Raw genomic sequence first — 12,595 nt, forward strand, 5'->3', positions numbered from 1 at the left:
CAAAAAAAACCTTACACCATAGAGCTAATAGAGCATGATCCCCGGGGTCAATGCTACACATTATACACAAACAGAGGATAATAAAGGACGGTATTTCACTAAACAATGACATTAAATGAGGTTGCGGTCCATCAGGACCAAAACTGCCCACCGCAGAAACAGTTTCTTCCTACGGGCGGCCTGAGCCATCAACAATGCCCCACTGACACTCTCCTAACCCCTCATGCACTTCCTTGCACTGCTTTGCACAACTTGCTATTTTGCACAAGCAACCACAATCTCCTTGATCTCATTTTTTTTCCGCTTATTTAATACCTGTTTTATGTTGTCTGTTTAGCCTCTTCAACCAAAGGAAATTCCTGGTAGTTGCAAAATTACTTGAATAAAACAATTCTGATCTGATATGATTCTGGTATCACAAACAAATCCTTCACAAGGGACTCATGGACAGCATGCGGTCTGCTGATTAGCTTAGCATAACAGTTTAACTAGTATCAGCCAATGCACAGATAAGTAATACAAGTTAACAATGTTAGCTTTCAACTTTGACATTAAATGTAATAAAACCACCAACAACCAGTTAAATACACAGAAACAAAGTGGGCTTTCTAACAGTAATGGACAGAAGGCAGGCTGGGAGGCACAGACACCGAAAATCCCCTAATAATTTTTTTGATAATTATTTTATAATAATTTAATTTAATATTATTTTATTATTATCATTATTATTTAATTATTATTATTTACTATTATTTAATTCAATATTATTTTATAATAATTGATAATAATTGATAATTATAGTTTTATAATTTATGAATGTGTTATTCAATTTATGGTGTCAATCTCATCTACTGTATTTTTAAAAATTATCAGTATAGTATAAATCTATACTATAGATGTTATTCAGTTCAAATCTCTTAATACTGGTAACGATTGCACTGACAGCAGGAGCTAAAATGAGGCAACAATAGCTTTGCTATTCATAATATAAACCTAAAGTTTACAACTTTTACCCCAGATAACCCAGGGGTCGGCAAGTAGCCTTACGTTTGAGGCTGGTTCTCAAACGCTTTCATGGACAACTTGTCGTTTGGAACCGTTGGGGCAGGATAGAAAAAAAAAAACAGTTGAGAATCCTCATATTAATATTTAAATGCAGAAGTGAAATATAGAGGCAGAAGAAATCATCAGTCTAAGGGCGCCTGAGTGATTTGCAGCATGTCCTTGTAAAGATATAAAATGAGAAACAGAAAAAAAATGGAAAATTGTAAATCCGCTCCTCCTCGAATGAACCAAGCACCCTCTTTGTCAGGCGCTCCCGACCCAGCGGTGATAAAACACTGATTAAAAACAGAAATACAGACGCCTCAGGACACGGTCAAGGTCTTTTCCCACAGCCTGAAACCGTCGTCAGGGTCGTAACGCAGCTCATGTTTTTACCAGACACTTCCCCCCCGACCGAGTTTCCTCTTAAAGTCTCACAGGTGACAGATTCACACAGATCAGGGCTCCAGTGTCAATACGAGACCGATGCCCGCCACGGTCCTGGGCATCACCATGGTAACTCACCCCCAGGGATATAAAACCTAAAAGCGCATCCTTTCTTAATTAAAGGATATTACTTGCTAGATTGACTTGCAGGTGAATAACCTTCCCTCCGGCCTAAAAGTAAGGCCCTATAATGACAGGAGTCGTCATTTTGTGAGGGCGTTTTTGCCGTCATATCTGCCAGGGCTTGATCCGGCCGGGCGACTGGCGGCTGCTTCCGCCGGGGATTGTGATCACCGTAAACACAGGAGATACACACACCTCGTGCACATAATGCCGGTTTGATCGGTCGAACCGGGCGGCCGATATGATGAATGAAGGTCTCAAAAATGAACGCCCGTTTTGTGATGAATTTTCCGATTCCATCTTATTTTTAACGTAACTCTCCGACCTGACACCTCCTCAGCAAGCCGGTCAGAGATGGTGGAGGGGATGTGGCTCGGCGTGACGGTGGCGAGCCAGAGGGACCAGCCGGACGGACGGGTTCTGGTGAGACGCATCTTTGTTTGAACCTTCTCGCGTGACGTGGCGGGAAGATGAAACGCTCTGCACCCACACAGGAGGTCGCACTTCCAATGTGTGTGTTTTATCCAAAAAGTCGACTGAATGGAGCTGAATAGTGCACAGGAAGCTTCTTGACTGGGAGAGACAAATATTTCTAAATATATTTCATTGAGAGCCGTATAGTATTTTTAACGTATAATAAATTAAATGTGTCTTACTTTTAATGCGACCCTCTGGTGCCGCATGGTTTTGTTCGAAGTGCGGCTTTTTATTTGACCGTTTCATCTATGCAATTTTATCATTGCATATTAGTTGTACCACAGATCAAAATGCAAATTCCTCTGTCCACCCAGCCTGGAATGCACGGTAATTGTCATCTTTTTTTCTTTTCGCCATCTTTTCCGTTACAAGAGTTCAAGCGGATAAATTTGATTTCAAATCTGATAAAATTGATTTCTTCTCCTCTACAATGACCCGGACGTGCTCGCAAGCCATTGGTTCCCGACCCGACCGATGGGTGACCCGTTAAATTTATCTTCGAACTAATTCCTGTTTACTTTAAAATGACACAGTATGATGAAGAAAGTATTTTAAAATCAGTTCCAAACTTTTTTTTATAAATAGCATATATAAAATATACATTTTACAAACATCCTTTATAGCAGAATAAGAAAACCAAGGGGTGAATATCTTTTAGTTGAAAGCTGCTACAGAGTCAACAAAAAAATAAATCAATAAAATAAACAGTAAAGCTCGAAAGAAAGAAAGAAAGAAAGAAAAAATAAAGTTAAAGGTACGTAAAAATATAGAAAAGTTGCTGAAGTCATCTGCTAAACTCAAACAGCCTACCTGCCCGCAAAAAGCATCATGGACAAAATGCTCAGCCCTGGTGCTGTTAAGTTTTATTCTATTTCATTAAAAACGTTTTTGATGTATTTACTTGGTGGTGTCCATCCATCCATCCATCCATCCATCCATCCATCCATCCATCCATCCATCCATCCATCCATCCATCCATCCATCCATCCATCTTCCAACCACAAGGTGTTCCCAGTCCAACACGTGCATAAAATATGTGCCGTGGCTCAAAGAAGGTTGGGAAACAAGGATATAGAGACATATTCACACGTCTCATGGAGATGTACAGTCATTCACCCCGTCGCTCACACGTCCTATAGATACATACAACTATTCATCCTCTCATTCATAACGCATATCATGACATAAAAATCATTCGCACATCATATAGAGACATACAACAATGGAGACGCACAAAAAACGTTGTCATTCAAGTGTGGACAATGTAGGGTCTCTCATGAACCTTCATGGACTGTGGGAGGAACCTGGAGAAACCAGACAGTTGTCCTAAAATGATTAAAAACATCTTCATAGTTGTGTTCTAATCAACACATTGTACTCATCAATCCTTCTCTAAGGGACGATGTTGCCAGAAAGAACCCAACAATGAGAAATCAGCATAAAAGAGAACTCACATTCCACTGCTGCCAATAGTCCACTGCTGACGATGTTTTCGTCCACGATGTCCCAAAGTTTCCTCTCTGTTGTGAAGGCCTGCGGCCATCGCTACATAAAGGTCATCCAAGGCGGCACGGAGGAGCAGCGGCGGATGATCGGAAAATGCTTCGTCCGGGGCAACGACCTGACGTACGACTCCAACGACGACTGGCAGACGTACAGCTACGAGGTCTGCAACCCCAACTTCGACAAGGAGCTGGAGGGAATGTGCAACATGGGCATCTCGGCCGGGCTGACGGAAAACGACGTCTACATCGGAGCAACGGGAAGCTACATGTGGCAAGGTGAGCTCTCGAGGAGCTTTGTTTGTGAGGAAGGTAACTCTGCACAGGACTGCCACTAATGACCTAGTTCTTTCTCTTCTTCTTCTTCTTCTACTCCGCCGCTATGAAGGAAACGCTCACGTGGTGTGGAGGAATCCTGATCCCCTGAATGCATGGGACTCCACCCAGAGAAGCTTTGGACAACAAAAGAAGCGACACGGTTATATGGGTAAAGGACAATGTTATTATTTACTAAAAAAAGCCTTTTTTTGTTATTAATAATTATAATAATAAAATCCATGATTATTATGATGATTATTATATAATATATTGAAAATCCATTTGATTTGCATGCTTTCAGCCTGTTTACTTTTTTTTCAGGTCATTTTTTTGATTTGTGTGAAATAATCACATGATTTATTTATTTTTTAAATATTCAAATATTATTGTTATTATTAACAAAAATAATGATAATCATACCAAAAACAATAACATTTAAAAATTAAAAAATGTCACTTATTATTTTAGTGCGTAGAGCAAATTTAAAAGTTCTTAATGTGATTACTTTACAGAAATCTGAAAAATGACCTAAAATTTTTTTGATTTGTGTGACATGATTGATTTATTTTTTAAACATTTAAATATTATTATTATTATTATTATTATTAACAAAATAATAATAATCATACCAAAACCAAATAAAATTAAAAAATGTCACTCTTATTATTTTAATGCGTAGAGCACATTTCAAAGTTCTTAATGTGATTACTTTACAGAAATCTGAAAAATTACCTAAAAAACAAATGGCAGATAACATGTAAATAATAAGGAATACTGACTATACCACATATAGTATTATTAATTATATTATTATTAATAGTAATTTTTTACTAGTATATAATGATGATAATAACAATTATTATTAACATTTTTCATTAATAATAATAACAAAAAATGACTATTAATAATAAAATAACTATAAAGTAAGGACTTTCAAATGTTGCAGCTCTACACACAAGGTCACAAAAAAATCATGTGGAAAAAAAAGGGAACTCCGAAGTCCTCGTTCCTCTATTTTCCGGAGCTGTATGCCCTTCAAATATTTTCTTTTCTCAGACTAGCCTCAGCCTCATCACCACCCGTGAGCTGCACAAACATATACGTATTACTCACTTCCTAATCCTGACAGTAAAATGTCCTGCATCTGTAAAAATGGCGCTTTAACAGTGATTTCCTCATGTCCCTGCAGGCTACTCGGTGGTCGGCGCCCGGAAGTTGCTGAGCCAGGACGACGACACGGTGGTGACGGGATCCCCCAGGGACGAGTCCAAGGGATCGGTGATTTTGGGAACAAAGACGAATGACGCTATCAAGCCAAAACAAATCATCCCCGGGGAACAAGTCGGCTCGTACTTTGGGAACAGCTTGGCCGTCACCGACCTCAACAATGACGAGTACGTTTTAAGGAGCGCGGTTACGGTCCTTCGGTTATCCAGCTGAATTAGTCCTCTGTGACGCAAGCATCGAGCGATAAACTGTCCCGTGACGGCGTTCCCGTATCGCCGAGGTCGCGTTATGTGAAGAATCCACAACACAGATGTGTTTATGATGGAAGCTGAATCTTACGCAAGGGTGAAGCCGTCATAGGCGGTCGCGGTAGTGGAGGATTAGGAATCCTAACCTGCAGATGGCTCCCTGCGCCTTGTCCTTGTCCAGTTGGAACGACCTCATCGTCGGCGCCCCGTTTTACTTTGACCGAATGAAGGACGAGGGAGGAGCCGTCTATGTCTACATGAATGAAAACGGATCTTTCCAGAAAACCGCCACCACGGTGCTGAAGGGTCCGGCCGGCTCTGGATTTGGAATCGCGGTGGCCGCCATCGGTGACATCAACCAAGATGGATTCCAAGGTAATTTGGGCAGCAGATGGTCTTCGCAGTCCGACACCTTGATGTTCATTGCACCAAAGTGAAACAGGAGTTTGCTTGCTTCGAATTTTGTATTGATATGTTCATAAATATATGAGAAAAATCAGGGATCATGATGCACTCGACCGCAGAGAATGAGAATGAGAATGAGAATGAGAGAATGAGACCAACTTTATTTATCCCAAAGGAAATTGTTGTGCCAGAGTTTTAAGCAAAAAACATAACAGTAATAGATAATAGTAGGAAGGAGGGAGAATAAGAAATACAATAAAATATAAATTGTCAAGGTTAAGGCTATCAAGTGTTTTAAGGTCTTAAGTACAGAGAGGAGTTGTTGAAACACCACAAACCTGTCACTTTTTGCACGGGTGGGCAATTATTTTGGCTGGCGGGCCACATTTCTTATTTAAATTTTATGGGCGGGCCAACTAGGTTTCATGTAAATTGAACAAAATGAAAATTGCACTCTGAATATACATTTTTGACATTTTATTTCAACTTTAAAATCATAAATGATCCTATAAATGTACCGATATTATTTTGCATGTATTCATCCATAAAAATTAAACAAAAGGAAATTCAATATTGATTGAAAATGCTATTAAAATATTCAAAGAAAATAGTTTGGCGGGCTGGATAAAAAAGCGAAACGGACTGGACGAGGCCTCGTAGGCTGTAAAATGGCCAGATGTGGCTCATTAGGTTATGGTGCCATCTAGAGGGTCAAATCGGTCGATCTCAATCGAGCTCCTTCTGGTCCGCAGACATTGCGGTGGGAGCTCCGTTCCACGACTCGGGAAAAGTCTACATATGGATGGGCGGTAAAAAGGGAATCCCCACGGAACCCAGTCAGGTAATACCTCTCCATCTGTAGCCTCCTGAGCTTTCTTCGTCGGTCCTGACGACAAATCTGCGGCTTCTCCAGGTGATCGAGGGTAAATCGTTAAATAACGGCGGGTTCAAGACCTTTGGCTACTCCATCAACGGGGGGATGGACATCGATGAAAACAACTACCCCGACATCTTGGTCGGCTCTCTCGACGACCGAATCGCCTTGCTCAGGTAGGGAGAATCGAGAACCAGGAACGGTACCGGTTTTCGGGCGCTAGTAGTGAGCAGACACTCAATCCTCACTTCCGTGTTGTTGTTGTTGCCGCCGACAGGGCTCGACCCGTCGTCCACTTGGCGAAGGATTTTTCCGTGGAACCCAGGATTGTGGATCCCAGCAAATGTATAGGAAATGATCCCTGGTGAGATTTCTCTTCAAGAATCGGAGGTCTGGAAATGGGCATGTCGGAATTTTGGTGGAAAATGAATGGCTCCCGCTTTTTGTTCCACAGCATTATGGCAAAACTGTGCATGTCTTTCACTCTCAGCACCGGAAACATCATCTTCAAGAGAAACATCAGTAAGTAAATGTAGAAATGATGTCCGGAATTAAAGAACAGAAGAAAAGTCTAACTTTTCAGACTTTAAATACAATCTTGACGCATAGAGATGGTATTATAGGATGCCCCAGATCAGGTTAGGCACCAAGTTAGGCTATGCAGTGTGTGTGTGTGTGTGTGTGTGTGTGTGTGTACGTTTGTGTATGTCTTTGTCAAAAAAAAAACAAAAACAACCCAAGCTTACTGCTCTGTATAATTCCTGTGCATCTTGTATTTGCAAGTGTTATTTGCAGTCCCTATGTCGTCTTTTGTAAGTCGCTTTGGATAAAAGCATCTGCCACATGTAATGTAATATAATGCATTACATCACAATATATAGCATTATACGTCATGTCAGAGCTTTATCCTAAATGTAACCAAAGCTGTGACGGAAAATGCGGTATTTCCTTCTCTGTGTTCCAGAGCACGAGTGCCTTGAAATTACATTTAAGTACTCGAGTGACGGTTGTCGTACTTGTGTGCACAAGTTGGGGTGAATCCGAACCTCTAACCGTGACCTGTTTTCCAGCGGTGAAATACACGGTGGAGGCCGACGTGGGGAGGCGGAGCTCCCGCGTTCGTTTCCTGGCCTCCGACACCCCCGTCAGCTCCGGCCTCCTGAGCCTGCCGTCCACCAAAACCCAGTGTCACGACCTGGGCCTGTATGTCGTGGTACGAGATCCTGTTTTCTGCGTACATGCGTCAACATTTGTGTCGAACGTAGACCAATGCAAGATTCTCGGGTGAATTCACAGACGCAAATAAGGGACAAACTGAGTCCGGTGGTCTTCCTCCTCAACATGTCTTTACACGAACAAAAACCTAAACCGAAACGCAACATGCAGAACCTTGACTTCTTCCCGATTGTCAGCCAGGAGGAGAAACTCACCCAAAAAACCGAGGTAGGTGTTCTCAGGAGGTTTTCTATGCGGAGATTGTTTACGGTTCCGATGTGACACTGTTTGCTACTTTTCCGTAAAGATTCATTTCCAGAAGGCGTGCGCCTCCAACGACAAGTGTTATAGCAACCTGCAGATGACGGCTCATTTTGCCGACGACAGAGGCAAGCTCGTTCCCAGGTGAGACGGAAGACACTTCTTTTTTTATTCTACAAAAATTACGACCGTAATTTACGGACCTGAATATATGCGGCTGCGGCTAAAAAATAACTTAAGTAAATATATGTGTACATATATCTAGGCCGCACTCGTCTATAAGCCACGTTGTAACAAGATATTTACACAGAAGCTTTTTTTTTTATACTTTTAATTAGATAAATATCGGTAGCATCCACAAATACGGAGTGGAAAGGACTTTTTTCCAAACAGTGCCTATAACACGGCTGATGGAAAAGATGAATGATAAATAACACGTGGAAAAGTCCATCCATTTTCTATCCCCGCTTTGTGCTTCTCCAGCCGATCGCCATCTTGGTCTTCCCTCTGCGCACTAAAACCATTCAAGTCGTCTTTTTCGGCGTCGGAATTGAGCGACCTCGGAATTTCCCGGTCTTTTCATTGGTCCGAGGATAAATGTTTCGGCGGCATGAAGCTCATTTGTCCAAAAAAATCCATAAATTAGCCACAGTGGCAAAAGTAGCAGCTTAGAGTCCGGAAATGACAGTATACAATCTGTTTTTCTGCAGTGAACAAATATGAATCATGAAAGCATCTTATTTATTCTTTCAAAGTAGACTATTCGATGCGTGTATGCTCCTGTATGCAGGCAGGGTGGACAGCAGGTCCTTCAGTTCAATAGCAATATGAAGATTATCCGTCTGATCGTGGAGGTGACCAACTTCGCCTCCCAAGGACGGCCGGCTGAGGACGCCCACCAGGCGGAGCTCAACATCACCATCCCTGACTCTCTCAAGTACTCGGGTGTCAGGCCTGCGGTATGCTCACAAGAGGGCGGCAGAAGTCTTTGTTGCAGCGCTGCGACGCTCTTCTAGATTTTCCATTTTGCCCGTCACTGACGACGCTCATGGTCTTACCGTGTCCGCTGTGTCCAGGGCATGGTCTGCAGTTACGATGGCAACATCACTTGTCAACTGGGGAATCCGCTGAAAAGCAACGAGAAGGTACATTTGTCCGTCGCCACTCCGCCTCGAAGTTTTCTTTTGTTTCGAAATCTAGGTTTGTGACGCTTCCCGTGCTCTGTGTTATCCAGGTGTCGCTCACCATCAAGCTTGAGACGTCGGGGATCAATCTGTACACGCAGGAGATCGAGTCTGAGCTGCTTCTGTCGACGTAAGCTTGAACTATCGGCCTTCAGGTGGCAGGTGGCTGAAAAACTAAACCTGGTTCAAAATAGTCTTATCTTGTTGAAATCTTCTCGTCTTCGCAACTGGGCTTGAATTTCTTCACTTAAAGACATTTCACCCCTCATCCTAGAGGCTTCTTCATTTCTAATGACCTGTGGGGTGTTTCTGAATATATACACACACACAAACATATTTATATGTGTATGTATATATGTGTGTGTATGTGTGTGTGTGTGTGTGTGTGTGTATATATGTGTGTATATATATATATATATATATAAATATGTGTGTGTGTGTATGTATGTATGTATGTATGTATGTATATATATATATCTATATGTATATATACGTGTGTGTGCATATATGTGTATGCATGTATGTATATATATGTGTATATATATATACACACAAATGTATATATGTGTGTGTGTATATATGTATGTATGTATGTATGTATGTATGTATGTATGCATGTATGTATGTATGTATATGTATGTGTGTATGTATGTATGTATATATTATATATACCATCATTTACATATACCGTTATTTCCGGAATATTGAGTGCACCTGAATATGAGCTGCATCAGCCAAAAGTAACAAAATAAATATGTGTGTACGTATATTGGCTGCAGTTGTGTATAAGCTGCAGGTGTCCATGTTGTGACATTAGATATTTATATTATTTTAATAATAAATAAAACAAGGAAAAGTACATCCATCCATCCATCCATTTCTATTCCCGCTTTGCCCTACTCCAGTTGATCACTATCTTGGTCTTCCTCTCACGCACCAAAACCATTCAAGTCGTCTTCTTCGGTGTCGGAATTGCACGTCCTCAGAATCTCACTGTAATTTCATTGGTCCGGTGTGACAAGGATAAATGTTTTGGGGGCATGAAGCTTGACAGCCCCGAAAAAATCCATAAATTAGCCGGATTATAGTGTAAGCCGCAGTGTTCAAAGCGTGTGAAAAGTAGCGGCATTTCGTCCGGAAATTACTGTATATATATTCATGCACAAGTATTCACCATGACCCGGATGACCGAGAACCTCAACAGACATCGGCCGATATCGTTCCGGTGGTTTAGCGAACATGTATGCTTGATCCTTTCCGTGCATTTTGGGGACGGCACCAAAGACGTTAATGAGAAAGATAATGTCGCCAGATCTCTGGTGGCATGTCGTCATCCTATCATAGGGTCTGGCCGTTGACGCTGTGGTGTGTGTCTGCATGTGTGTGTGTGTGTTCAGCGTGAGCGAGCAGAGCGACCTGAGGCCCCTGGCTGTGTCTCTGCTGATCGAGAGCACCATCCTACCCACCTTCTCCGTGTGAGTGCTATGGAGCAACCCTGTGACGCCGCTCGGTAAACAGCCAGAACCTCTTATCATGTGTGTCTGCAACTCCCGCGCAGGACAAAGGCAAGGTACAAGACCACTTTTGGCGGGACGGTTAAGGGCGCGTCAGCCATGGTTAACACCAGTGACGTCGGCAGCCTGGTGGAGTTCACCTTCAACGTGAGTCACCGCCGCCGCTAAACCTACACGAAACCACACAACGGAACGGTGCTCGGCATCCAGGGTTGCCACGGTTCCCACCCAGTCTCTGACGCCAGTAATTTTATCCCTTTGAGTTTGATATTGCGTGGGGAGAGGGTTTCTTTTTTATGAGCCACGGTTTGCGGTGCAGCTCTAACCAGGATGGGATGCCGTTTGGCTCTTGCCACCGTTTTTCCCAACACGTCTACTTGTTTGGATGACTAGGTGGACCTGAGGGACGAGCCCCTCAGGGACATGGGTACCCTGGCCGTGGAGTTCGAGTGGCCCCTGGAGGTTCCCAACGGGAAGTGGCTGCTCTACCTGACGAAGATCACCGTCACGGACGACTCGGAGACTGAATGTAAACCCCAGGGAGACATCGTCAACCCTCTCAACCTCACCGTAAGGCTCCTTTTTTGAGTGTTTGGTTTCGGGCCCATCGTATTATTCTGCCGTTTTCTCCGTTCCAATATGTAATTTGAAAATCCGACGTTTGCGGCAAGAGCACTTTGTTACGTGGTGTTCCTTCCATTCTGTTCTTTCCTTTCTGCTCTGTCCACATGAATGTGGCTTTTTTTGTCCCTCGGTATGGCAACACCCATGACACGCATACGTCCCAAACATTCCCATTATTACTGCTGACATAGTTATATATAAATAGCTTTTAATAAAAGGTTTAGGGCGGCACAGTGGCGCGGTGGTTAGCGCTTCTGCCTCGCAGCAACAAGGTCCCCGGTCAGATTCCCGCAGGGCGGCCTTCCTGTGAGGGGCCTCCTCTTCCTCACGTAGATCTTCAAGGCCTCCAGAAGGAGCTCTTGCAGGACGTCCACCTTCTCCGGCTGTTCCAAGTCCCGACGATCTGCGGGATAAAAGTCGCCAAGGAATTGCTGGAGAGCGCCACAGCTTCTTGCAGTGACACAAAGCGGCCACTGGATGGCACTAGACGACACATCGCATTTATCAACAACACGTGTCAAACTCGTGGCCTGCGGGACAAATGTGGCCCGCCACGTCATTCAATGCGGCCCGTGAGAGCGTTTTAAAAGATCTGATTGTCTTCAAATAAATAACTCAAACGCATGCCGATCATGTTACCCGCAAAGTGACGGCGTCCCGCCATTAGATCGCAGTGTATCCACGTCAATGCCATTTTCAACTAGTGGAATTGGTAAATATAAATGATCTCTAAATTTCGTGGAAGAGAAAAGCTGATGGTTCTGAACAAAGTTAATATCATAACTATGGTTCTTTATTCATTTGGATAGTTTGAACATAGAAAAGGATTTATGTTGTAACAGAGCAACTAGTAAACATAATTTTCTTTTACATCAATGCAAATGCATAAGTAATAAGTTGGATTTGAATGAGTAATAGATTCAGTTATTTAACATGAAGGAGTAGTTACATTTATTTTACATTACATTACGATTCATTTATACTGTTACGGCTCCATGAGGGCAACCATTATGCTGATGTGTGATGATCTATGACAAGTGAATGAGATCCTGTAAAAGAAGTATGAATGGGGGGTTGAACATTAATTAATATTATGATCTGTTCAGAAAGCTGCATGTCTGTTTGGGCTTAG

General features: G+C 42.6%; 1 protein-coding gene across 1 annotated transcript in view; it reads left to right on the plus strand.

Moving 5' to 3' along the window:
- The window catches only part of itga3b (integrin, alpha 3b), a 32,305-nt gene that overhangs the window by 14,512 nt on the left and 5,198 nt on the right, over positions 1-12,595 (plus strand). The window contains exons 3-20 of the mRNA XM_086141082.1: positions 1,955-2,037; positions 3,623-3,872; positions 3,982-4,080; positions 5,101-5,305; positions 5,568-5,761; positions 6,544-6,632; positions 6,705-6,841; positions 6,943-7,029; positions 7,120-7,187; positions 7,736-7,878; positions 7,962-8,108; positions 8,188-8,285; positions 8,932-9,100; positions 9,218-9,286; positions 9,376-9,455; positions 10,723-10,800; positions 10,884-10,986; positions 11,233-11,409. Coding sequence (XP_085997208.1) covers positions 1,955-2,037; positions 3,623-3,872; positions 3,982-4,080; positions 5,101-5,305; positions 5,568-5,761; positions 6,544-6,632; positions 6,705-6,841; positions 6,943-7,029; positions 7,120-7,187; positions 7,736-7,878; positions 7,962-8,108; positions 8,188-8,285; positions 8,932-9,100; positions 9,218-9,286; positions 9,376-9,455; positions 10,723-10,800; positions 10,884-10,986; positions 11,233-11,409 — 2,276 coding nt within the window. The remainder of the gene's footprint in view (positions 1-1,954; positions 2,038-3,622; positions 3,873-3,981; positions 4,081-5,100; positions 5,306-5,567; positions 5,762-6,543; positions 6,633-6,704; positions 6,842-6,942; positions 7,030-7,119; positions 7,188-7,735; positions 7,879-7,961; positions 8,109-8,187; positions 8,286-8,931; positions 9,101-9,217; positions 9,287-9,375; positions 9,456-10,722; positions 10,801-10,883; positions 10,987-11,232; positions 11,410-12,595) is intronic.

The sequence above is a fragment of the Fistularia commersonii genome, chromosome 33, assembly GCF_037954325.1.
Source record: "Fistularia commersonii isolate RoL2024-O1a breed Wild chromosome 33, RoL_Fcom_v1.0, whole genome shotgun sequence".
Taxonomy (NCBI): Eukaryota; Metazoa; Chordata; class Actinopteri; order Syngnathiformes; family Fistulariidae; genus Fistularia; species Fistularia commersonii.